General features: G+C 38.7%; 1 protein-coding gene across 2 annotated transcripts in view; it reads right to left on the bottom strand.

Annotated features, from left to right (window-relative positions):
• Nucleotides 1–1,138: 1,138 nt before the first annotated feature.
• The window catches only part of CBFB (core-binding factor subunit beta), a 36,975-nt gene continuing 11,156 nt past the window's right edge, over nt 1,139–26,957 (bottom strand). Inside the window, exons 4-6 of one of the 2 annotated variants that reach the window (XM_079315861.1) lie at nt 19,602–19,718; nt 15,731–15,857; nt 1,139–3,466 (exon numbers count right to left, since the gene is read on the bottom strand). In XM_079315861.1, the coding sequence (XP_079171987.1) occupies nt 3,444–3,466; nt 15,731–15,857; nt 19,602–19,718 (267 nt within the window). In that variant the 3' untranslated portion in view covers nt 1,139–3,443. The remainder of the gene's footprint in view (nt 3,467–15,730; nt 15,858–19,601; nt 19,719–26,957) is intronic. The other variant, XM_079315860.1, reaches the window with a different exon arrangement.

Below are 26,957 nucleotides of genomic sequence, written 5' to 3'. Positions count from 1 at the left end.
CCCACATCGAGGGAGTGCTAGTTAAGGCACTGAATTGCAATGCTTTTAAAATTCTTTTGTGGTGTATATGCCTCATGCAGGGAGATTTTCAGATTCCTTTTGCTTGTCACACTCGAGAGACAAATTCCATCTAGGAAGAGCCAGAGGACAAAGTGCCTCTGTCCTTCACCTGCAGCCAAGAAAAGGCTGTACAAGCACTGTACTCATCCACTTGTGATGTACCTTGAGCAGAAAAGCAAATCCTTCCATCAGCTTGCAGGTAAATGGACAAATTACCCAACAGCTCTATCAACAGCTCTTTACAGATGCCTTGAAAACACTGCCTGGGCAGCAGAGCCTGCAGCAGCTGACAGGCACCAATTGCCCTCAGCAAGGGAAACAGAACAACAGGGTTTGTCATTTGTCTCTTTTAAAAGCTACCTCCCTTTGGCACTGAAAAAATGTCCAGGAAAGCCACAGGTCACAGCAGTGCTTTGTTTTTCCTTGGTGCTCTCTGGTCTGTTCCCAGCCATATTGTAAAACTATAAAATAAGGTTTTTCGTTATCCTTTTGCACATAAATTTTCCTAAAGCCTTGTTATGAAACAAGCAGTCCTCTACCTGATTTCAGTACTTAACCACTGTCATTCAGTCAGTGTTAGCTATTTGAAGTTATACCACCTAAAATTTTAGCAGCTTCAGAAGGTCTTCAGGTGTAGCATACAATATTCACATTTTCCCCACAGAACTTCACCACATTTCCCCACTTCCTGAACTTAAACACGTAATTCCCCTGGCTCCCCCCTTGCCCAAACAGCACAATTAACAAGGTTTGGTGGCTGCTCTCACAATGTGCCCACAAACAGCACTCTGTAAGTGCACACAGCCCCTTGCTTGGGGCCCCTGGAGGAGATCTATGCCTTCAGAGTAAGCAGGGTGTATCAGCTGTAAGAAATAAGACTTTCAGAGCAGCAAAATCCACATTTTCCCCAGTGCAGACCCTTGAATAAAGGTTGCTCCCAGACAGCAGCTGAACACAGCAGAGGGGTCAGTTAGAGAAGTGACCACTGGATGTCACCACTGCTTTAGCCATGGACATCAAGGCAGCTTTGCACCTAAACAAAATACATCAGCAGGGAGTCAAATAAACTTACACCACCTTGATTTCACTACACAGAAGTTTATTATGAAAGTTAAACATACAACACAAAAAGTAGCAAAAGCAATCCTGTAGCTTAAGGCAACTCTTACAGGAGATGAATTCAAGAAAGATGATGCAACTTCAGTTTAAATAGAAATTATGAAAAATATCAAATTGCATCAATAACTTAAAATGCACTTTAAAAAGTCTGCACTAACCAGCAGAGGGTAAGGGCTGTGATCTTAATGCCAGCATTAAGATATGGAAAGCAGCAGAATGCTAAATGATGATAGGGAAAGTTCAGTATTTACACAAAGATAGCAATGTTAATATCTGATAGCATCATTTCCTGTGTACTTATGGTTTAAAACCACTGTCTGAAACGTTAGGAAAACCTTTTAAAATAAATCTTCAGACTATTCCATCAAAAATACACAGATGGCAGAGAAGATCCAAGGCTAGGGATGCGTGCAGATGCATGCGTGTGTCCCTTAAATAACTCTTTGCAGAAACACTTTAGAAAAATTATTTCTTTGGGGGAAGAAGAGCAAGAAGAATATGTGGCCACAGAGTGAAAAAGATTATCTTTCAGGTGAATCACATTTAAATTGAAGTATCAAAATATTTCTATTTGATGACATTCTCACAGTTTACAGTTAATGACATTTTAAGTGAATGTTAAATATTCATATTATTATCATACAAAGATTCTCCTTCACATTGACATCTGCTTACACTTTTGCAAGACCTCTTTTGCATCAATTGTTTTGCCATTAATGAGAAATGTATAATTGTCTTAATTATAGAATTTATGTAGATTTAACTGTTCTAGAGCTTCTACCTTTAAAATAATTCTTAAAATACTAGATTCAGATCCCTTATTTTAAAAAGGTATTTAAGTGACATTTTAATCAATCAGGCTGTACAGGAAGCACCACATTTTAACAAAGCCAAATGACATCACGTTTCTAATAAATTTTCTTCAAATATTGGATGCAATGAAACCTTTGGAGCAAGTCCATTCACCACCACCCCAAATAAAACAAGATTAATTCATACAATAATTCATCCCAAATCTTACCCTGTTAGAAAATGCAATATATACTGCAACAGTTTTAATTTGCATAAGATTTAATAGAAGGAGCCTATGTGCAGTACCAGATTCCCGCACACAAGCTCATCTCAGCTTTTCACCATTCAGCACAACTTTACAAAAAGCCTAAGATATAAAATATACTTAAAGCAGTTATCTTAAACATGATTTTATATATATATATATATATATATATATATATATATAACCTTGGCAGCTGATCACTTTTGTTCCCAGTTTAAATGCTGTTGAATCTGATTGTGGAGTTGCAGTATCCCTTTGAAGAACTAGTTAAAAAAATCCCTGAATAAAACAGAAGCCAGCCTGCGACTTCCTCTGAGTTTCAGTAAAGCACTATATACAGGGTATAACAGCCACCCAAACTCACTTGAACAGAATAAAATCTAGACAGATAATGGGGCAGAACGCATTAATGCACAAAAATATACATTTTACGATTTTAATAATTTTAAAAGTGGAACCAATGAATTGTTAGCAGTTAAATGAATACTGCAACTGTAACATTTACAAACCCACAAAGTTTGAAAGCTGATTCCAACAGCTCTGATTCACTGGGTTTAGCTTGGAAATAATGCAAAATAATGTCAGCAGTTTTAAGAAGGTCTTGCAAATTTAGAAAAAAGAAAACTGAAAGAAAGATAAGAATGCATTATCTAAAAGCAGGAACACAATAAAGACAATCAAAATTCCAAAAGCCCATATTAAAAAATTAAGCTTGGAATGCATTGGCTTCCGGCAGTTTACAAAAAAAAAAAAAAAAAAAAAAAAAACAAAAAACAACAAACCCAAAAACAAAAAAAAAAAGTTGTTCTAAATCTGTAATATCTTGACCTATTTTTAAGTGACAATTTTTATTACAGTTGAGAAAAATGGTTTTATAGCTGCATAAGTTTCCATTTCACTAAAATAGTGCCAACAAAAATAAGTTTGCATAGAAAAACAAAATTTCAAATTGCCACTGGCTACATGCTTAAAATGGGAAATGCAGGTATTGTAACATAAACATAGTGCAAACCATGGCAGTTCGTGGTGACTCGGACTGCCGCAGGTCAGGAAACAGACCATAATATACCCAGTTATCACAGTTTCTGGTCTTTCATTCAATCCTTTGCCAAGTAGAAGCAATGCAGGTGTGCAGAGCCGTGGGACGCCTGCTGCCGCTGACTAACGTAGTTTGAGATCATCACCACTGCCCAGGGTAGATCCAGGACTAGGGTCTTGCTGTCTTCTTGCCTGCATTAACAAACACACTGGGGATGAGAACCATGGAATCACCTGGGCTCTTATTCACTATATTAACACTACTAAGACCATCACCAATTTAAGGCAAAAACTTGACAATTCAAGCAGTGAGCTAAGCAGTAATTTTTAACACCAAAACCATGCTTTTCCCCCCCAAAGCTGCTCTCAGAGCAGGGCAGTGGCTCTGGCAGCCCAGCACTGCCCTGTCCCTGGGGCTCAGAGCCTGCCCGTGCTCACACACATGCACACTCACACTGACAGGCTCAAATATCACTTTTGCAATCAGCAAAGAGACTCCCACTATGGTTAGGCAACAATTTTGTGTCTCTTATTCCAAAAACAGTTTTCTTTCCTGTGAAATTCCCTTCTGTTAACTTTTTCTATTGGTTTGAGGAAGAAAAGCTACAATACGATATAGAGTACATCACATAATTTCTAGATAATTTTATGAAGGAAACATTTATTTAAGCTTCTTCTAGAATCAAGAGACTTATAGTAACACACACCACGATTTAATCTATAGATGAACACACATTTTAACACCTCATAAAAGTTGAGGTTTTACTGCTTCCTTCTTCAGTCCACCTGCAAAGTTAAACTGAGAAAACTCTGTGACGTTTTATTGCACACCTGTATTAAAATAAAATGTAAGTTCTCCTTTAAATAAATGATTCTGTTAAACAGTTTGAGTTAATGACATTGCAAAGAGGGAATTAAGTATGGTCACTCACAGTAAGAGACAAGGCTACCTATTTTCTCTACCTGTACACATGTACAGCACACAAATGCTACATGTAAATATTTACTGCATATAAATACATTGAAAACATTGATTTCCTTAAAATTTTAAAGCCATACTTGGATTCTGAGAGCATCTTTAATACATGCTAGCTGTTTTTTAAGACATTTTAGTACCAGTACTTTTATTTAAGAGTGAATAGCTGGCACCATGACCTGTAGCTACCACATGACACAGTCTCAGGCCACATTCTCAGCTGCTGGAGAGTATCACTACACAGGCTTTATTCCAAGTGGCTCCATCAGCTTCATCAGCTGCAATAACCTGCCATAATCAGGGCTTTAAAAAATGCAAACCTTCCCTGTTCTGAAAAACTTTTCCTGTGTTCTTGAAATACTGGGGAACAGCCTTAACACAGGCATTGAGACACTGAAATACCCTTCAAGCAATTACCATGTTTGCACTATCACACTGAACAACACAAGTGCTTCAGCAGAACTGTGACTAACAGGGGCACAAGTGGTGCTCTTTGGTGCTCCCTGGGCTCTTGTGAGTCACATTTACTGACAGAGGAAGCCTCCCCTCAGCTCAGCAGCTGTCCCAGCTCACAGAGTGCTGCTGCTGCACTCCCATTCCAAAGGGTGAGCGAGCAGAGCCTGCTCCCTCCCAGACCCTCTGGCATGCACTGCTGACACCACTTTTTCCAACTTTCTCTGTTCACTTCTTCCTCCCTTATCTACTGTTCTTCTTGTCTGCCTAATTGTATGCTCCCAATGCACTAGGTTAGCTGCACCCAAACAGAGAACTGCTGCTTCCTTCTATCTAAAAGTCAATTTAAAGTTACATTTTCCTTTCATGTACAATGGTTCCTTTCTGATGCACACAGAGTTCATTCAATAAATCCCTCCAGTAATCAGCATGTTTCCAGAGCAGAAAATTCCCTCCTGCACTCTCCTTAGTGGTCACATTACCACTATTGCTTTGGAAACACTTCCACTGACTTAAATATCACAATTGCTACTGACTACATTTATACATTCAGAGTTGGTTGCACTTTAGATAATTAGGAGTGAGCCAATCCTTTTGCTTTATCTGCACTAGTTGCACTCTGAAGGAACAATCTGCTTCTCCTGCTTGCAGGAGAAATCTGAAGGTGACAACCAACACCACTGCTGGTGCACAAACCCACAGATTTCTCAGTAATCTTTTTGAGGAATCACATTAAAGCAAACTGCTCTAATCACCATACAGCACTGATGATTCTAAGTGTTTAAGGGTGTATTTTTTTAGGCCCTTGAAACAACTTCTGCACACTGTCCTCTTTGTAGAGATACAAAATATTAGAAGATGGCATTTAATTAAGCTTTTCACATTATTTCTAAAAGCCAAATCATTCAGCTTTGACTATCAAAATCACAGAGAAAGCCCACACTTCCTTTTTCCTTCAACAGAAAAGTAAACTGTACTGTAAAGATTTTCTTAATATGAAATGCTTGTTCATCAAATCTGAATAGATTTCCAGGCTAATTTAAGAGTTGTACCAAGATTAGCAAAACAGCAACAGTTCTACTTTGCACACCCGTCTATTGAACAGACTGTAACAAGATTTCTTCTGGTTTTACTGCTGCCTTTTTCTTCTAAAAGGAAAGACATGCATTGTCTTTAAGAATTACCAAAATCTTACTTCTACCAATTTTGCACTCAATAAACATTTTTACACTTAACTAGAAAAGACCAGCAAGTTAATTGCTGCTATATTACTGCTCTAAAAACAGAGAGTCTTCTTCAGAAAACAAATCATATGCACAGCAATTTTATTGTCAAATTTCAGTGAAGGCTCCAAGATATGAGCATATGGTTGCATTTATGCTTTGCTTAAAGTGGCCTTTTCTTTCAAAGCATATGAAAGAATTTGCATGATTCGTGACCTCATTGCTACTTGTAGAGTTTGCAGAAGCCACTAGTGAACAACTACCAGATTTGCCCTTTCAAGTGCTATGCAAAAGGCATGACAAATGACCCTCAAATGCACCAAAAGCAGTCATTACAATATCTTACAACAGTGTATGTGGATAAAGGTGCAATTTTGCAATTCAGTAAGTGGGGATTTACATAAGCAACTGCAACATGTTGGAATGACAGCTCTGACTCAGGCAGCCTCCTTTCCTTGTGCTACTACTGTGCAAAAAGACAAACGTGTGAAGCAGGCTTGTTCTAGGAGTCATAACTACTCTGCCAGGGTACAACGTGCACACTATACAAAAACTACAACTGTGCTTCTCATGCTGAAAGAAAAATACAAAAAATGAAAGATGCTTGGTAAAGACTAGAAAAATCACTTTGTATGAAGACAGAAAGCACATTGTGGAGCAAGAAGCACAACTTCTGTAAGAAATGCCATGAGATCCTTGTAGGAAGAATGTGACTATCAGTAGGGTAGTATCTGCTAGTTCTCCTCAGCCTATTACAGGAAGCTAAAACTTCCTTTTTATAGATGTAAATCAGCAATTTCCAGACTTCTCACCACACTGGGGGTCCTATACTCCCCACCATAGCTAATAAATCCTCCAAATTGAAAGTTTTGCTGTAATTTTTGAAATGCATACCTTTTGCTGCCATGCAAAAGCACCAATATTACTCTCAGTGAATAATGGGCTCACTTCTCAAGGATTAAGGAGACTTGCTTCAATTAAGAAAGATGCATCTATCTTTGCCATTGGGAAATGGAATACACTGCTATGAGTCATGCTTAATGAGCCATGAGAAAACAGCAGTTATTCATCTTTTCGCTGTCTATTTCATTTTTTCAGTCAAATGTTGATTTTACATTTGAAGGAACACTACTTCACATGTTCTTCATTTGTTATTTAGTGAAAGGATAACAAATACCTGCTTGTGAGAAACTTGCAATTAGTACACAGATTCCACCAGAGCTGCAATTACCCTAAAAGTGAATGTATTTTAACCAACATTGCCAGTTTTCTCCCAAAAATCCAGGAACAGAAGAGTTAAAGTGATGGACACATCAGGAGTTTCAACACCAAAAAACACTTCACACTCAGCTTTCAGCACATGAAGCCATGCAAATCTTCTGCAGCACAGAAGGAATTGTAACTGGCCACAAGCCATTGAAAACCTCTAACCCTGGAGAGAGTGTGATGAGCAAGTGAAAGAATTGCAGAAACATATTTGGCAAAAAACCATTTCAAAGCCTCCTATCACATGCTACTCTAGGATTACTCATGCTGAACTCATAATGCTGATGCCATTGGGGCAATGACACACTGACAAAAAAGAGAAGAGCTTTGTAAAAGCATTTTGACTTGAGAGCAAACAAACACAAAAAGTGTGCCCTGTAGTATCTCTCTTGCACCTATACTCTCTTTAGGGGTTTAGGGGAATGGACTGAAAGTCCTGTCAAGAGCATGATGCTGTAGTATCTGTATCATATTGTTTTTCTTCTCTAAAAACTATATAGCTTAGAATCATCAAATGAGTAATTTTATCATTGAGTTGAATTTTCTGAACAAGAACTACATTGGAGGCTTTACATCTGTTACTGAGGCACAAAGGAAAAATACATGGTCAATAAGGAAGGTGGCACATAAGCAATCAAGGCAGTCAAAACACATCTTCCTCCCAAGCCACTCAATCCTGCCCCATGCTGCAGCTTATTGTGCTTCCAATTGTGCCAACAAAATTCCTTAAACTGACTTCAAGAAAGCATCTCTAAGTACCCCTTTTCTGTGCATGTTCTAAGGCCACAAACATACCTAAGGAAACCAACTCCTCTGACCACGTGAGCTCATCAGGAAAAGATAATGCAGTCCCACTGTGTGGTTTACATGATAGCTCTGAGAAAGCAGAACTGAGAAAGCTGGAAGCAAATTTAGTAAGGATGGAAAGGGCTGCCATGAAGATGGCCCTCCCTTTCTATGAATCACTTAAAAAGCAGCAGGGAAAATTGGAACTTCTGAATACCACAGTGAAATGGCACACACAACCATATCCACTACATATACATCTTGGGACACTGGTGAAGAGGAGGGAAGGGAGAGGGAGCTAAGTTGAAGAAGGGCTGTCACAAAAAGAATAGCCAAAATAAAGTCTCTCCATGGACAACTCCACTGCAATTCTTTAATTGGATTCTGGCAGCTCTGTCCTGTTGAAACAGACAGAGCAGATGCATTATGTGCCTTGGCATCTGCCATCTATAATTTACTAAATAAGTGAAAAATCAGGCTATGCTATGAAAAACTAAACAGTGAACATTTGGATTCTCTTAGGACTGCCAACCTCCACAAAAGGGATAAAAAAACCAACCAACCAAACCTGAGAATGGTTTGCAGACACTTTTAGAAAAGGTATACAACCACAGGATAAAAACCACCTGAATACAAAAAATTTAAAAAAAAGAAAAAAAAAAAAAAAGAAAAAAAAAAAAAAAACCCAAAAAAAACCCCCAAAAAACCAACACCCTGAAATAAAGAGAGCAATATTCAGAAAAATGACCAGTAACAATCAAGCACACCTCCACATTAGTCCTGGCATCTGGGGCAGACCCACAGCAACAAAAAACTGAAAGCTCTTTGAGTTGCTGGTTAATAACAGCCTCTCCCACAGAGATTTGAACATGATTCAAAATGCTGGCCCTGCCTCCAGCAGCCCTGACTCGATAGAAGGGCAGGAGAAACTCAGCCTTCTCAGAACTGGAGTCAGCAAAACTGGGGCCCTACAGCACAGTGAGAATGTCAACTTATGTATAATAGAACTTCTTTGGTCACAGCTTGATGAAGCAGCCCATGTGCTTTCTGGTCTCTGGGGGCCTTGCACAGAGAGTCTCAATCTTCACTTCTCAGAACTTTAGCCACAGCAGCACCACTACATACTGCAGCCATGAGCCACTGGCAGACAGAGGGGATATGATCTTTACCACATTCCTAGCAGGCATAGCTATCAGCATTAGACTTCATGGCCTGGATCCAGTCTCTGCAGTTGCTTTGTTTGCTGCCTATAACATCCATTTTGCTATCAGCTCTCCTTCCCACTGAACCTGGTAAGAAGTAGCCTTGATCTTCCTTAATTATAATGTCAAGCACCACTTAAATTATGCAAATAATGGAAAACAGTTTCTCAAACTTGGCAAGAGATCTGGATGTTAGACAGAATTAACTGTAGAACTATTAATGCCAAGAATTTTATACTCAATGCTCTTTATTATTCCTACTTCCATTCTGATTGTCTTTAAAGCTCACTGAAAGTCAAAATAAAAGATTTTCCTGACAAAGGCCATTGATAAGAGTTATTTAGCACTTGCCTCCATCAAGACTTCATTTCAAACTCCTCTCTACTCCCTAGAAACAGACTGAAAACACACATGAACTGTGTTACCTGCAGAGCCTGCTCTCCCACGGGCTGGAACAGAGCTCCAGAGCATGACCAGCCCAAGCAGCACATCTGCTTCCTGACTCCCATGCACCCCCCCCACCTTAAATATTTGCAATGGTTGCATCTTTGTTTAAAAGCTATTATAAAGGTAACAATTCTGCTGCCTCAAACTGGTCACTGGACAAGGTCACTGCAAACCAAGGAAGGAAAAAGCACAGCAGGAATAGGCAGCTCTGAAGAGCTTTGAGTAGAAACTGAAATTTTTGCTTCCATATTAAAACTTCTTTTCCAAGAGAAAAAAAGCATGAAGTGCTCCCTTTTAGAAAGTATTGTTTGAAAGCTGGTCTAAAGGTTATAAATTTATAATTAATATTGATTGCCTCCAGACAGCATTCCTCTGTTGCTCAGCCCCTTTCTAACCTTCATTGACTGAAAGAAGACGCTTATATTACAGTATTCCCTGATTTGCAAGATTGATCTCCTCCTCCTCCAGTCAGCATTGATTCTCTACAGCACAAATTGTTTTTCTGATCTATGCATTCTGTAGCACTTTGGCACAACCACCAGCTATTTAAGTTCTTGTGAAGCAAACTAATCATAACTTAACTGGCCTGCTTGTACTGGACTGGCAATGCAGAGAACATTTTGAAGCAACATACTCCCACTCTAGCACCTCTTTCTAATTTATGTTGTATCCATCCTGCATCTAAACAAATTATTTATGGTTGTATACAAGCATACACCAAGTCTACGCTACCCACTGCATATGAAAAATTAATGGTTTGGGTTTCTTTCAAATCCAAAAAGCTGTGTTAAAGGTTATACTATTTTTCTACCATTATCAGTTTGGAGAGTATGTACAATAAACACTAATTAAATTAATTCCATATTAATAAGGGAAAATACCCTTTAAAATCTGAGAGTCTGATGAGAAAAAATTTTTTAAAAACCTCAAGCCAAAATTAAAAACGAAAAAGCCCTCACATACTTATTGTGATACTATATGTTTTCTGAAGCCAGTTATATTTGAGAAAAAATATAATTAGAGCATTTATTTACAGTAGGAGTTTCATCTTAGAAAAAAAATATGAAAAGGAGAATAATTTCACTGAATAGAACCTTGGGAAGAATATGAAAGTCAGTCCTACTACTTTATTTTCTTTCAACTGTAAACTGTTTACACTAGTTTAACAAAATTCTGTTTGCTTTTTAAGAATTCCCACAGCACAATTACATTAAACCTATCTTGCCCATTTCAACTGGTAATTCCCAACAAGCAAAAATATGTAGAGACCTAGGGCAGGACACATTACTTAAAATTCAGGTAAATTTTCACTTCAGCACTTTTTAAAGGGTGGGGTTGGTGGCAGTTTTTGGTGCTTTGTATAGAGAGGGATTGCTTCTGGAAGAAACAAAAGTTTCAAAACAGTTTTTTTTTTTTTTTTTTCAGCAAAATGAAGGTTTTTAAAATGGGAATTTCATGCAGTTTCCCAAAATGGCTCTGCTTAGCCATTAATGTAATTTATATTTAGCACAAGACCACAAACAGACATATTGCTAGACTAGACTGTTTTAGGGAGAGCAAACCACTCTGTCTCTTTACTCACAATGTTGCTAAAATAAAGAGCATGGCAGCAACACAAAATAGAAAAATGACATTTCAAAAATACTGGTTGAAGAAATTACATTGGAAGACTGAGAACAGATCCAATTCATCCCCAAGTAAAGCCATAGGGACATCCTAAACCAAGCTCTGGAGGAACTCTGCAGGACAAACTGCACACTCACAGATCACTGCAAGTCTGAAATTACAGTTTGTACAAAACAAATCTTCACCAAATACCCCCACCTGCAAACAACAATACACCAGAGGGCCTCTTCTCTTTACCCATCCCTTGAAAATCCACTGCTTTGTGCCATCTGCTCCAGCAAAGAACAGGCAGGAAGCACCTGCTTGTGGATTTTCCATACTGAACACGGGCCATTACTTCCAATGGATTCTAATTTCACCAACCAGGGGCTGTTTAAATCTCTCCAAGCCATTCTGGACAGTGTAACACATTTTTGCATTGAAGACTGAAAAACAAGCAAAAGTTCTTCCTGGAAATTCACATCTAGACAGCAACTTCAGAGTAATTTCTGCAGAACACTTCTTATCCTGCCACTGAACTCTGGTCATTCATAGTGAAACCACACCAGAGACACTCGTACAGACTCTCTCAACCATGACACAAGGACATAAAGACAGTGAAAATTAAACATCTGCCTCACCAACCTCCCTTCAGTCTCCTCACTCTTGTAGTTTAGCAAGGGGAACATACAAATATTTCAAGTTCATGCACCTCATTTTTTTTTTAAACAATAATCTTTAAAAGGTCTTTCTTAATGTGCATTATTAAATATGCACTGTCTCAGCATTCCAACATTTTTGTAAAAACAAAAGCCATTGGAATGCCTTATTAGGTATCCTAATTCTGAAGGCAGTAAGAACACTCACTGACTTCAAAAGTATCTTTGAAACAAAAGCATCCTGGACAGTGGGGCTGGATTTGCAGTATCTGATGTAACCAAACTATACAGGTTGACTCAAAAGCATCTTGTATTCAAAACAAACTATGTTAAAAATGTAACAGAACACAGTTCAACTCAGAGGTGCTTAAAAACTTCAATGAAAATTCCTAAATCCACTCCCACCCTGTTTACATCAGAGTAATTGCACAAAAACATGATCACCTTTGAAAATTCAAGCACAATCCACCTTAGATGCCCTCAGATTCAAAGAATATGTTCATTAAAATAAAGACCTGGTGTGCTAAACTAGAATGGAAGGGATTCCTTATGATGAAAAGACAGCAAACCAAACTCACAACCCTGAAGGGTTTTTTTTTTTTTTTTTAGGGGTGAGATCTTTTTTAATTTGTTGGGGGGTTTTTAGGATACTTAAAAATGAAAATTACCAAAGTGATAATTTCTAAATTGTTACTTGCAATTTTTTCCCCTTGCTAAGTGTCACCATTCTAATACACAACTGTCACACACAAGATGTTTTAACATTGTTTTCAATGAGTTATCACTGACCATTCCTATGTGGGAAGTTTTAAGTCTACAGACTTTATTTTAAGTCTACAGGAAGACTTAGAATAGGGAATCTTTTTTACTCAGAAAGCTGTATAAATAAAGAATTGAATCTGATCATTTTCATATGCTGCCAGGCTTTGGATGGATAAATATTTCCAAAGAGCTGGCGCCTCTGTTTTGGGTAGGAGTGGGTGGAATATTGCAGGATTCCCCTTCCCTCCCCCACTGAGGCAGAATCTGGTCTCTATTAAAGGCATTCTGGCTGTAATTCTACTGTCAGAAATATCTTGATTTTCTACAGTGTTGCAATTCTTAAAACCATCATTAACACTGATGAGATCCTGTTCCACATCTGCCAGTTCTGAGTTTTACTGTCCATGCCAAGCATGGCAGAAAAGAAAAGTCTAAACTTTAGTGAGGATGAAAGGTGTATAGAAATCATATTAAAACCATCCCAAGGAAAGTGTCTTCATTTGTGTGTAGCATAACATACATAAAAATTCACTCAGAACACTTAAAACTGGCATTTTCCATATAAAAGCCTTCAAGCACCATCTCTGTAGTGAAACCAAAGATACTGCTGGCCCCATTGAAATTACAGAAACAGAACACAAGGCAGTCTGGATTAAGGTTTCTGCAGCTGTCAGCAATGCAATCATCTGAAGGGTGCCACTGACAAACTGGATTTCCAAGCTGACTGAGCATGTCAGCATCAGAAAATTCAATACAGCCCACAAATACAACAAACACAGGAATGCACTTGTATGCATCACTTTCTATTGAGAATTCAGTACAAGGATCATAAACACCAAGTGCTTACTGATTAAAGTTCATTTGATTCTGCCCAAACGCTGCATTAGATTGAAAGCAAGGGTAACAATGAATGATTTAGAAACCTGATTCCTCTTTAGGAATGCATTGTAAGTCTACTTCTGCTCTTTCCCATCTCATCTCAAAAGATTCTAATTTTTATGCAGTCCTAAGATCAAAAGTACAAAAAGCTTGTCTGTAAACATTCCAGATACACGTTCAGGACGTCTTACTCCAAACACAGGAATGAAAACTGAAATGTAAAAACCAATTATGGACCTGATAAGCACTGGAGGAGGAGGAGGAAAGAAATCTCTTGGTTAGACATATTAAACATGCACAGAAAAATAAATACGAAAGTATGCAAAACAATATATTGTAATTATTAAAGATTTATATTTGACATCACAAATTTGAAATAACCTTTGACAATACTTTTGATTCTGCTTAAACCTATTTCAAGGCAGTAATTTTTTCTTTCTTCCTTTCTGTAGGTGATCTACACCAGTGCTTTAGAGCTGAGACAACAACTATTGTTGATTCAAGAGAAAATGGGTACTAACAGCTAATAAGGACATTCCTTAATAGAAACTGCTTTCTGACTTATTAAAAGCAAGAGTGTTTTCAGAAGTAATTGAATCCAGCTCCTACAGACAGCCAAAGATGCTGCTTTTTGTGTCTCAGTGTCATGAGTTTTGATGTCTGTCACAAAGCCCCAGAATTACCTCAATCTCACTGTTAATTGAAAGAGTATTTTTGCAGAGCCTAGCTGCAAGTAAGTATTTTCTACACGTGGAGAAAAAATTAGAGTCTCTCAGAACTCCAAAAGTTATTCCAGGAAGCCTCACTCTTTTTCAACCTTCAGCATGCACATAGTTTCTCTGTAATAAGAGAAGTGGAGATGAAGGGCACAGTGTAAGCAGAATATGCCAAGAAAAGTTTTAAGTACATTGAGGTCAAAGACATAAGGCCAGACCTAAAGTTCTTACTGTGCTGTTAAAACTAAAGCAGGCTGGCACAGGTCTTCATGAACAGCTTAAAGCCAATTCTACCTTCCTTCTGAACTTACAAGCCAGTTCTAGCTATGCTGTGACAGAATTATTTAGGCAATCCAGCTGCTGCTCCAAGAATCCAGTGGTAGCAAGGCCTCCAAGGCAAGGATTTTACCTTTGCTGCAGCTGACATCTGACCTGGCTGCAGCAGTGTTTGGAAGGAGACATACTCCAGCCACTTCAAAGTGAGAGATATTATCCTCTGTGCCTATCTGTTCCCTCTCATTCTCATGCTCAGTGCTTTCCAGTTGTAGTTGGAAGGGAAGAAAGCCTGTCTGATCATCCTAATTACCAGAAAGGATGCCAAAAGAAAAGTAGCTTAACAATAACAATAATCAAATTTTCTAAAAACCATAGAACCAGCAGATTGACCATATTTGATTACAGTTAAGTCAGTCTTTACTGATGAAGCAGGAAGTAAGAAACAGCATTAGTAAGGGAAAGAAATTCAAAGCCTTTCTGTATTCTCCCTATTCTCTCCTGACCTTAGCCTGCCTAAACCTGCCAACTCCCCTTATGTACTTGTCCTCTTACAGCTCTTGCCTTTCTGACATCTCAGAGCAGCTGGTTTCCATTCCCTTTCCTGGCTCTTCTTTTTTCAATCCCAGTAATTTCTGCTTTCATCAAGAAAGAACAAGATTCAAGACTGTGGGGCCCTGAAGAAGCAAAGAATAAGACAGGGAAACTAAACCAGTGGAAAAAAAAAAAAGAGTTAGACTTCCCACCAGTAAGAAAAAGGTGAGGAGACAATAAAACTAGCCTGTACAAGAAAGCAGACTGTGGCATCTGATTAAATTGGCTGGTAATTTTTCCCACAACATGGGATAACAAGCTCCAAAATTGTGCCCCCGCAGCTCCCAAAGCCTTTTCTGTGTTCATGAGAAATGCAGGAGGCAAAAGATCCCTCTCCCACCTATTAAAGTACCATTTCAGAGACAAATGGCAACTCTGTAAATAAATGTCTTTACAGCTTAAGTACCCACAGAAAAGATCATCTACAGAAAGGAAAAAAAGTACATGATCAGAGAATTCCTATCAAAACTTTAAAAACTTGAAATCCATTTTACAAGAGTAAAAAACAATGCATTTAGCAGTTTTTATATAACAACACTGAACGAACAAAATACACAACATTGTACAAACAGACAAATAAATGTAAACAATCTAAAGTTTTGGGAAAGTACTAACCAGTTACTGACAGCAGCTGTGAAACCCTCACCTCCATTTCCTCCCGATGAGACCTGTCTCTATCCTCGAACTCACGAGTTCTTCGTCGAGCCTCCTCAAAGGCTTGTTGTGCCAATGCATCCTCCTGCTACCAAAGCACATGACACAGAGTGACACAAAAGGTGACCCTCATTTCCACCAAATCACTTTTTTTTTGAGCATTAACTATCCCTTGGCAGTAAAGTCAAGTATGTCTTGCTGAACCTGCGAGAACACAGGCGAGTTCCAGCAAATGTCAATAAAGGTTAATGAAATATTACTCACCTTCACTACAGCAGAAGAGAGAACCAAAGATGGAATGCAGCTACTACTAAAATACATTTTCAAAGGAGAACTGCTGTTCCAAAGTAGTTTAAATGCTGCTGGGATTTTTAAGGCTAGGAATTCTCACAAGCTCTATGTAAAAGGCAATACATGTTATTCTCTTTGTAAAAGTCATTTTGAACACAATGTTCACAGGTATACCTAGACAAAGTTCACTAGCATCACTACACCAACAGTGGTAATTTAATTATCTTGCATTTAAAAGTAAGTATTATCAAAGTTACAAGCCAAATAAATTCTTCATTTTATCAAAAGCTGTTGCAGGTGCATCAGTATGAACATGCTTAGTACTTGCATATCATTTATATTATTTAAATTTAGATGCATAGAAAAGTTTACAATTCCCCCATACATGCAAATGTTATTTTAAAGCTGATAATTTTTTAAAAAGCTGACCTTGACTGTTAGAGGACACAAACATGTAGAGAGCACAACTAAGTTTTAATATACCTGGGGACTAAGTGCATAAATTTTTCAATTTAAGATAAAGCATCCCCAGCCTGAGAAAATGTTAAATTGCCTTTTTTGCCGTGGGCACAGTCGTGGGCCCTGGAGCAGCTCTGTGAAATGATGTGAAGGGGCTCCCTCGTGGCCCAAGGCAGGGAAGTGCAAACAGCTGCCAAGCCCAGCTCTGCCTTTCGCCGCCGCGTTCTGGGGACGAGCGTGCGATGTTTAAAGCTGCCAACAAGATCATACTGCAACACCATATATTTTTTTAAGATTCGAATTTTGCCCTTTACAGCCATTTTAATGTTCATACAGGGCATAGAAACCAGTGTCAGAGAGTGGAAAGTAAGTTTGTTCTTAATAATGCAGAAGGTTAGAGAGAAAACAGATAAGCTCATCTCCCAGATGATTCCAGAAAAGCTGCCTTAGTTCTAGTTTGCAGAAGACATGTATGTCTTTGTTACCTTCATTTTTAAATCAGAATTAAACAGAAGATTATTCTTTTTTTTTTCCCCAAAGGTTTTTGTATTTTACCATCATTTAGAATGGCCATGAAATAAAAGGCTGACATACAGCCTTGGAAGGAATATTTTAAAGAAAAGGTCATAACCAAAAGAAACTAAATTAGAAATTCATGGGAAAAAAATCAGTATGTTGGCATCCAGAATGAAGACGTGTTGACAGCTGAAACACTGGTTTGCTCATGTCTGAGAAAGGGGATAAAAGCATCAGAACTTTTTTTAGTAAAACATAAAATTCTGCTCTACTCTTGGTGATACATTACAACAAATCAACCAACAACTCAACCTTCTACAGCAGGAGTTTAACAAAGACTTGTTAAAAATGTCATTCAATTCTAGTAATAATAGCCTAGCAAATTTAGCTGTATGGCACCAAATAATTTATATATCTTAGTTTTATTCTACAGAAATGTTCCTGGTACTCATTTACAAAGAAAAATAAGAATAAGCAAAACATGAGCACCAGAATGAGCAATCAACATGACAACAGTACAAAAACCAAACCTCCCAATCCAGAAAATAAAATTTGAAAAGAAATTTTAAAAAGAGAAGTTTACACACACCCACACTTGTACACAAAACCTCACAGCAGCCCCGTAGGAAACGACTTGGTGAGATAGCAAGATGCTCTACTACAGAAGAGGTGCAAAAGTATTGAAGACAGAAACAGTCTCTTAAAGACACTCAGACATCAAATCCAGGAAAATTCATCCTCAAAGAGGGAAGATATTCAAGCATGTATGTACACCTTTGTATGTGCTAGTCCATCAAAGGCTGAGCAAGCAGTGGAAGGCAGGACTTTCAGTAACAAAGACCACTTAGCAGTAAGACATGGATAGGCTGTGGATTTAGTGGAAAAAACAGTAGCTTAACAGGTACAATTAAAATACTTCAATGTTAACACATGTGGATTTTCTTCCTACAGTATTTGTTGACTTGGTGAAGGGTAGTTTGTTTTCTGAAGTATGACAGCAAAGAAAAATTTTATTTGATCTCAGCATCAGTATGAAGTGGTAAGAGATAGGAAAACGCAAGAGCACTACATTTGCTTAAGACAAACTTCCAAAAAGTGAGGAGGGTTTAAAGAACAGCTGGATCTCTCTGAAAGGACAGTGGGTACACAGGCAATACTGTATGAGGCACTTAAACCCCCTCTGACATCAGTGTTATTTTGGGAAAGTCAGCAGTTCAGTCAACTGCCACTAGCAACATTATAACAGTTTTAAATAAGGAAGCAGAGTGACAGATACCGGAAAAAGGAAACTGAAGAATGTAAAAGATTGCCCAAATGTTTACAATACTAACACATATAAGGGTGCAGCTAGTCCTGTGTCTGTATAGTTCTTTATGACACTGGGCACCATTAGGTACTACTACTGTAGCAAACAGAATGACCATTGACAACCTCATAGTTGCCAAGAATCACAAACCAAAACCAAGTTACACACCTGTAACTGTGTACAAACATCTCTGCAGATCCACACAGATCAGATCTCCAGCTCAGCACCCTATAGTCACAACTCAGCACTGACACCTGAGAGCATGCAGATATCCCCTCACATATACAAAGAGTAAATCACAACCTCAGTGCACAAACTTTCTGAAGACAACAAAAGGGAATTGTTAAGTGCTGTTAAGACAGCATATACACATTGGGAAACTAAAGTAATCCAAGCACTTGTAAAAACATTTACTGGGAAATTAAGAAAAGAAAAATTAAATGCACAGATCACCAGGCCCCTCTCCTTTTTGGAGGGGTGCCCACTTCCAGGCACTCTCCAATTCTGGAAAAGAGTGACACTGCTTCCTCTTGAGTGCACATTCCCATCAGTCTGCTCTCAGATGACAGTTCAGAAGTCCAGTGACTTAACATTATGTATAAAACTTAGTAACTACAGATGAAGAACCTTGGGATTTATATTACCTTCCTCAGGGCTACACACTTGTCCTGGCTGGGTAAGGCATCACAGTCTGAAGGTTGCTAATCCACGGAGACCACAGCAGTGACTGCTGCAGCTGGAACTGAACTCACCCAAGTCACTGACACAGCTTTGCAAGAAGTGAATGCACAGCAAAAGGTGGATTTCAAGTAAAAGCTTTGGTCTGTGGCTTTTCTCACAGATTCACAAAGGGTGGCAGGACTATTCTCTGTAATTATCATGGAGGAAGTGTTCAGGGCTATGACTGCTCCAAAGGCACTTCGACACAAAGTGTTTCTATTTAATCCCATAGTCACATTAACATCACTTCATTAATGTGCAAATTAGTTTCTTAAATTAGGGAGAGGCAAGGCACAATAGAAGAGTGTTATTGGTATTTAAAAAATATTTTATTAACAGCGCAAAAATCACTCAAAGTTGTAAATTAGAAATTAACATTTTGACCTAATGTAGCTAAAGAAGTGTTTTGCTACAACCACGTTTCTGAACTTTCATACTGCAAGTTTTCTTTGGAGTTTGTACTTAAAGTGAAGGCAAAAACTGTGTTTCCCTCCAGAAGAGCAAACAAATATGTAAGTAACCAAGTGCAGACTGTCTTACCTGTGCTCTCTCTTCATCAAATTCCAGGCAGCCCATACCATCCAGTCTCTGTAGATCTATCCAGCCTTTCCAGATTACACAGACACCATTGAGAATCATAGGTGCCTTCAAGTACACCTGGAATAAAAGCAAAACACATGTTATGAATTTGCAAGCTCTTACACATGTGCCTGCACAATGAAAATACTGATCCAGGAAGCTTCTATATGTATTCTTAGAAGAACATCCAAACCAGCTGGTAACATGAGACTCCATTTAACAGCTTCTACCGCTTCCTTTCCAAGAACTCATTTTAATCAAGTGAGTGCTTTAACTTTTGCCTACTGTACTGGATGGAATAAATTTAAGCTGTGTTCTCATTTTATAAACTGGTGTGCACCAGGATTTAGTTAGAAGTTTAACTGCAAGCAGTTAGAATAAGAGTTTTTCTTGTCAGCTCACCTTCGTGCCACAAAGAAGGTGGCATGCTGCCAGTCAAGAAGGATCCTACAGCACATCTAAATAGTTAAACAAGAACACTCCTCCTTACTCCCAAGAAACACTGTATTTTATCCCAATAAATGAGTGATTTCAACAAAGACCAAGCACTGGTTTCAGTCCTCCTAAAATTTACAAACTACTCAGAGGTCAGTAAAATAAACAACACACACGGTGCTAAAAATAAGGAAGTTTTCCTGTGTCAATGGTAGCATGGGTAAAGGCTTTTCCAAAGAAGTAACACCAGCTGATGAAAACCCAAGTACAGCATCAATGTGCACTGTGTCTTATGATGCAGCACTGAATAATGCAAGATCTTAAGGCCCTACATCTAGATAACAGTACACAATACAGTGATGTCACAAGGGAATTAAAATGAAGCAAATGTAACACTAAATGAGTTTGACATGTTATAATTAATAATATCCATCTTAAACAAAACAGATTCACAGCAAAATTACCTGAATTGTATAGAAAAAAAAAAAATTTAAAACATTCAACTTTCAACAGTTATTTCAGCCTACTTGGCACATCAAAACCTCCCATGGAACAGGAGTTTGTCTATGTTGAATCACCAGAGAGGCAAACCTACACACATGCCTGCACCCACTTCAGACTGAAAGACTGTTTAGACATTCCAAATCCATTTGAGTTTTTTCATCCTTCAGGAGCAGCTTGTGCTCAGCCAGGAAGGGGAACTTTCAGACAGCACCTCCTCTAACAGCTCTAAATTAATCCTCTGGCAAATCCTCATCAAAGCATAATTGATGTTTAGCACTATAACGCATTTCAAAGAGCCCCCACTGTGCCTACTTGCTCAGTTCCACACTTACCAGCTAAGGTCACTCAAGCAAAAAAAGAAAGGGCTCAAGAAGCAGGAGGCACAGAGGAAGGGAAGCCCCCCTCATGCAAAGGCTGTGCTGGCAGAATTAAGCACTGAACACAACATGAAAGGAAACCCATGAGTGGAAAAAAGGGGAACAAATAACATTAATTGAGCTGACAAACAAGTAATTTTATTTCCCAAAGAAAACAAACATTTGATCTCCAAGTCTGATTTTTACAACTTATCACACTTTCGTACAAAGTGACACAGCTTTTAATTAGTACAACATGCAGCTGCTCAATGATGAAGCAATAAATGTTATTTGTTTGAGCATATCTTCTTCCCACCAGTACTTCTATTGCAGGGTCCCTGCAAAGAGCACAGTGTGGTTTTCTGTGCCCATCTGAGAGACTCATCATAGCCCAGCCCTGTGTGGGGACAGCACACCAGGCACATCCACCAGCCAACAGCCTCTGAGAGCAGAGGTGTCAGAACCAGCATGAGTAAGATGTGGACTACCAGGAAACCACCTCCCACAGCCCTCATTTCAAGATTAAGCAGTTCAAACATATAAAATACATTGCATCCCTTCAGCACAGTCTTCACCCATTCATCTCACAAGAAACAAATGAAGGACACAGCATCCACTCAATAGATATATTTAATTAGTTAAGAAGTGAAAGACAGCTAAAAAGGCTATTAGAACTGTCATTCTCTTCTAAGGCAAATGAAGAATAATCCAAGAGGAGAAATAAAAAGGCAGTATAAGCCAAGCATGGGCCTGTAAAGACAAAAAAGCCCATACTCTGATGGTCCTGTCTGGAGGAGCAAAGAAGCACTTGATCTTCATTCAGAGTTTACCCCTTACTTAACCTCTCCTATCCTTCTGGCCCACAACAGCAGCCTGGGACACCAATAGTTACATAGGCCTTCCCACAGATGATAAAACCCAGCTTTCAAAGTTGTCCAGGAATACTTTCTGTTTGTTTCTTTGATAAGGAATATTATGCTGCCACTAACCTGCTTCTGTGGCTGTTCAACTGCCTTGGTCACTGCAGCTGCCAGTGCAAACACACAAACTTCCTGCCTCAGTGCAAACAGCAGGGAGCTCAGACATAGCTGCTGAGGGCTCCATACCTCAAATGCATCACCTGGAAGCTCCAGCAGCACTGCAAATTCTATGAAAGCCTTCAGAAGTCAAAGGGGAAACAAGTTGACAGAGCTGATGTGATTCCTGATTCCTACAATCTGCCCTGAGCACAGCAGCCAACAGCTGAGCTGCTGCCACAGCAGCTTGGGAACCTCTGGCACTCAGCCTGACCCTTCCAGATAAAGCAGGCTGCCCTTGCTCCTGAATCTGAGCCCTAGAAGCCTTACACCACAGATTCAGGAGGTCTTCAAAACTCTGATAAACAAACATTTTTCACTTCTGAAAGCAGGAATTCCTTCTCAAGATATTCCAAGTTTTGAAATTACCACATAATCATTCAAACATAGTAATCATTCATCTTGAAACCCCACGAGCTTATGCAGGAACTTTTCTCTCATTAAAACATAATAATGCATACTGATACTTTGAAATTTATTTTAGAGAAAGGAATTTAAGATACTTTTCCCCCCTCTCCTCTTTCAGGAAAATGGAAACCACCTAAGATTATAGCCAAAAACGTTTAACCACATATTTCCTTCTTTTCAGATAAAACCATGTTGGTTCCCTTTCAACTTCTGAACTTAACAGAATTATTAATAAATTACTGCTCTGTCTGTGAACACATTATCTATTATGGCACAAAAAGTCCAGCAAAGTGGTCTTCCAAAAAATTTCTGAATTGTCTGCTCTGAAAATTGCCTCAAGATAGTCATGGTAGAAGACCAAGGGCAAAAGCTGCATTATTTCTAAAAAGACCCAAAATTCCCCCCTCCCTAATATTATAGAAGTAGATAAAAGCAGGTCTTTGTTAGAAAAACTCTTTCAAGGTTTTATTGCTAACCCCAGATTACCTGCATTTAAATCATTTTATAAATTCTCCACACGCCTCTGGGTACTTTTCATAATAATGCCTGGCAGTCAGTGCTGTAAAATTCAAGAGACAGGTGAAAAGCACTAGAGAACAGAAGGAAGGAGGAGAGGTTGGAAGTCAGGCAATTACCAAACTCATTCAGTGGACAAATGTAATGCTACATAAAGAAACACCATTATAGGGACACACAAGAGGGAAAGCTGAATTATGCAGCAGTCTCTATTCAGAATACAGTCCATCCTATAAACCAAAGGAAGTATGGCTTTTCTGCCACTGACAGTGGACAGCTGTGTAACTAAATTAACAATCTTTGTACACATGCTCAAGGATGAGAGTAAGTTCTCTCATTTTGCACCCTCATCCTCCACACATCGGCACAGCAAAACTAGGAAACCTAGCTTAAGTGTCACATAGTGAAATATGCAATTTTTACTGGTTTATAGCAGCTGAATTTTTGTTTGGGTGGCTATTACACTACTAATTTAATCTGAAATAACATCTTCCATTTCAAACTCCTACTACAGATCAAAGCAGTAATAGAATTTTTAAATGAGAAACAGACAAGTTACTTTTACATTGCAAACAGGCTTTTGGTATTAGAACAAATATTCTGCTTGCTGACCGAACAAGCAGCAAGAGCAAACACTCTTATCTCCTGGCAGATTATCTGGACAGAGGACAAACAGCACCGTAGAGACACACAAACTTGAGAAAGTGCTGCATGAATAGGCTTAGCTGGGCTCTAAATTGTTGAGCTGTGTTTGTGCTTGGCCTCCCCGCTGGCTTGCTCTCAAAGACCTCTGTGCCACACCTTCAACGTTTAGTGTATCTCACCTTCCCTTTTGTATCCTTTTGAATAAACTATTATTTCTTTTCATCTCATTTAAATGAGTAACCTTCTCCTCCAGCTCCAAGGGAGTTATCTCTGGTGTTGAAAACAGGCAGAGACAGGGCTCTTGTAACACCATTCATTCATATTTTAAAATCCAAACTATTTAAATCGAGGACAATTCTCAATTACTTTTTAAAAAGCTACTGTGTTTTAGCATAAGACAAAAAAACCTCGGTTTCACATCCTATTTTAGTCATCTAGTAAATCCTTATCTCACAACAGCAGGGCATTTAACTGATCTGCTGGAGGTATGCTATCTGTGTGCTCCATCCACACATCCTGCAGTTACAGCAAATGCTCCTTCTCCCTACAGCAACCAAGCCATTTCCTCCCCCAGCGACTGCACACAGTTCTCACCACCCACCAACTAATGAATCAGCAGGCTCACAACAGCCAGAGCCACCGAGGAGACCAACTTCACCCCCCAGGAAACACCAGTCCCCAGTGAAGTGGTGCAGTCCCCTCCCTTCTGTTTTCATTTTCCCAGCACACTGGAGCAAAATGCATTCTTTCAGAAGAGGCTCAGTTGTGACTCACCCTCTGCCTGATCACGCACACATCTGCCCATTCATAACGGGCTGTCCCTCGCAGCTCAGCCACATCCATCCCTCCATCCACCCCACTCTGATCCCACCTTCCCCTCAATCACACCCCACTTTCACACACTTGAACAGCAGTCTCCCTGCTGATTCCATGTCAAACACTGGCCACTAAGGAAAAAAAACAGCTTTGAACACTTACTCCAAGAAGGAGAGATATTAAATCGAGTAAGACTAATATAATTTCAGCTTCTCTTAACAGTATCTTTATACACTAGCAAGTAAAAGGAAACAACTTGTACAAAATGTTCAAATGAGAAATTATGTATTCAACTGTTTCCTTTAACAGCAACAGCATATACATATATACAGTTTCATAAATAAAATGCTGCACAGAGATGCAGCACAAACTACTCTGAAAGTTGTTTCAGTCCCATCCCTGTGTGCCTCCCAAAATACTAAGTCCCTAAGTCCCACCTTCATATCACAGAGAAGTGTCTCTAGCCTCGGTTTCAAAGAGGGGGCTAAGCATGACACAGGAAGCAATCTATGAAATGCAAAAAAAAAAAAAAAAAAAAGCTTTGTAACAAAATTTATACACTAAAATCCTCAACTATTTGGAAGACAAAACAGAATAGTAACTTCATTAGTGTAGCAACAACTAAACTTACAGCAAAAGCTGATAATTTCATGCAAGGCTTCACACTCCTCTTTCAGATATAGATCATTAGTTTAAAAGAAATTAATGACAGGTAACCAAGTAATGAAGAGAGTTTACAGCATTTATTTGACTTTCTAAGTTTAATTCCCATACACTAATCTTGTAACACGATTTAAACTGGAATGAAACAAATAGAAACAGCTGAAAAGAATCCCATTTAGAAAGTGACTAGGAGTTAACAGTGCTTTTAATTTGGATCAATCCTTCTGTCTAATCCCTCAAAACATCTTTTTCTTTCTTCAAACACACAAAGAAAATGTCTTGTGCTTTAAAAGCTACATGTTGGAATTTCTTCCATTATATGAAAATGAGGTTTTGTTAAAATTCAAGCCTTACACTCTTCAGCAAAATGTATGGGAATTGATCCTTTCTGACAAAACAAGAGCCTTTCCTAAACACTTGTGCATTGATGACTCAAATGTGGCTTTCAAGGTGAATACAGCTTCAAGTTCCTCAAGGGTGGCACCTGTGGCACAGCTGTACCTCCCCATCACCACCAGGCCCTGGCTGTTTCCTGAGCAGCTGCCAAGGTGGGACTCCTGGCCAGGGCTGGCCAGGGCAGGAGCACTGCCCAGGGACACCTCCTGGGGCCCAGCACTGTGATTTCCCTGCCTGGGACATGTTCCTCCAGCTCTGCTTCCTTGTGAGCACACAGACATTTCACTTGCAGCTGAGGAAAGAATGCACTCCAATTCACAACTAGAAAAATGCCTTGGAACATAGTACAGTTTTCAACTTCACCCGATGGTCAGACATTTTTACTTTGTTAAATTTTAAAGTATGCTTATGTAAATCACCAGGTTTCATTACAAATATCAGTAAACACTGAGATGTAACATAATCCACTTTTACAATTCTATGTAGCAAAAACACCCATATACAGACTCACTTTAAAAATGTCTTTGTAAGTAATACCAGAGCTCTGGCAAAACCTCTCAACATGCTTTGTGTACCACTGAAATTTTAGGTTTCTAAATTATCAAAAAAAGAATGGCTGAAAATTTTTCCTTACCTTACTGGCTAGCCAGAATTTAAAACTCCCTTGTAAAAAACCTGCTATTTTTATGTTTTTTTGGCTGGTTGCATTTGTTAGCTTTTTTCTGCATAGTTAGCTCAACTATGTAATCATGACTCCTTTTCAAAAGGAGATCGATGCTTCATTAAATTATGCAGGTTGCTATTTCACTTAACTAAAACCCAGTTCTATAACTAAGAACAGATATGAAGCAGTAAGGATGTCAGAATAAATGTGATTAAAATCTGTGGAGCATTTTATTCCTGGATTAAGATCACTGGCCAGTATTTATGCTTAGAAGCTCACACAGAAAAACAGTAAAATGCTACTGCACAGAAATTATATTCATCATCTAATAACCAAGTCTCCAGATACAGCTCATTCCAAAATACTGCAATTTCTTGACTAAGCAGAAAACATGAACCAGACTTGACCAAAACCACCAAAAAAACCCCAATACAAAGTACAAAGTAGACAGCTTCTAGTTTTCACATTGTCACTATAGAAGGGAGTAAAGCCTCCCAAAGAGAAATGCATCTCATGCTCAGGCTCCATCCATTTGCCTTCAAAAGACAAAACCAACCACAGAGTTGGAGCTGAAAAATCAACAAAAATGCAAGGAACACAACAAGAAAAATCTGAAAGGCAAATATATGCTGGGGTTTTCCCCTGTGAAACTTTACAGGGTCTTTCAGCAGCCTATCTTTAAATTAGATGCTGCATGAGAAAGATGGCTGCATTTTAAATCTACATTCCCTTTTAATGGAGAGGACATGTATTTACAAAAAGACTCATTTTTTTCTTGCAACAATTAAAAAGAATAATATTTTTGCAGCAAAATATTGCCAGGAGATCACTGCTGGTT

The sequence above is a fragment of the Erithacus rubecula genome (assembly GCF_903797595.1).
Source record: "Erithacus rubecula genome assembly, chromosome: 12".
Classification (NCBI taxonomy): Eukaryota; Metazoa; Chordata; class Aves; order Passeriformes; family Muscicapidae; genus Erithacus; species Erithacus rubecula.
This window is presented reverse-complemented; position numbering and strand designations above follow the sequence as displayed.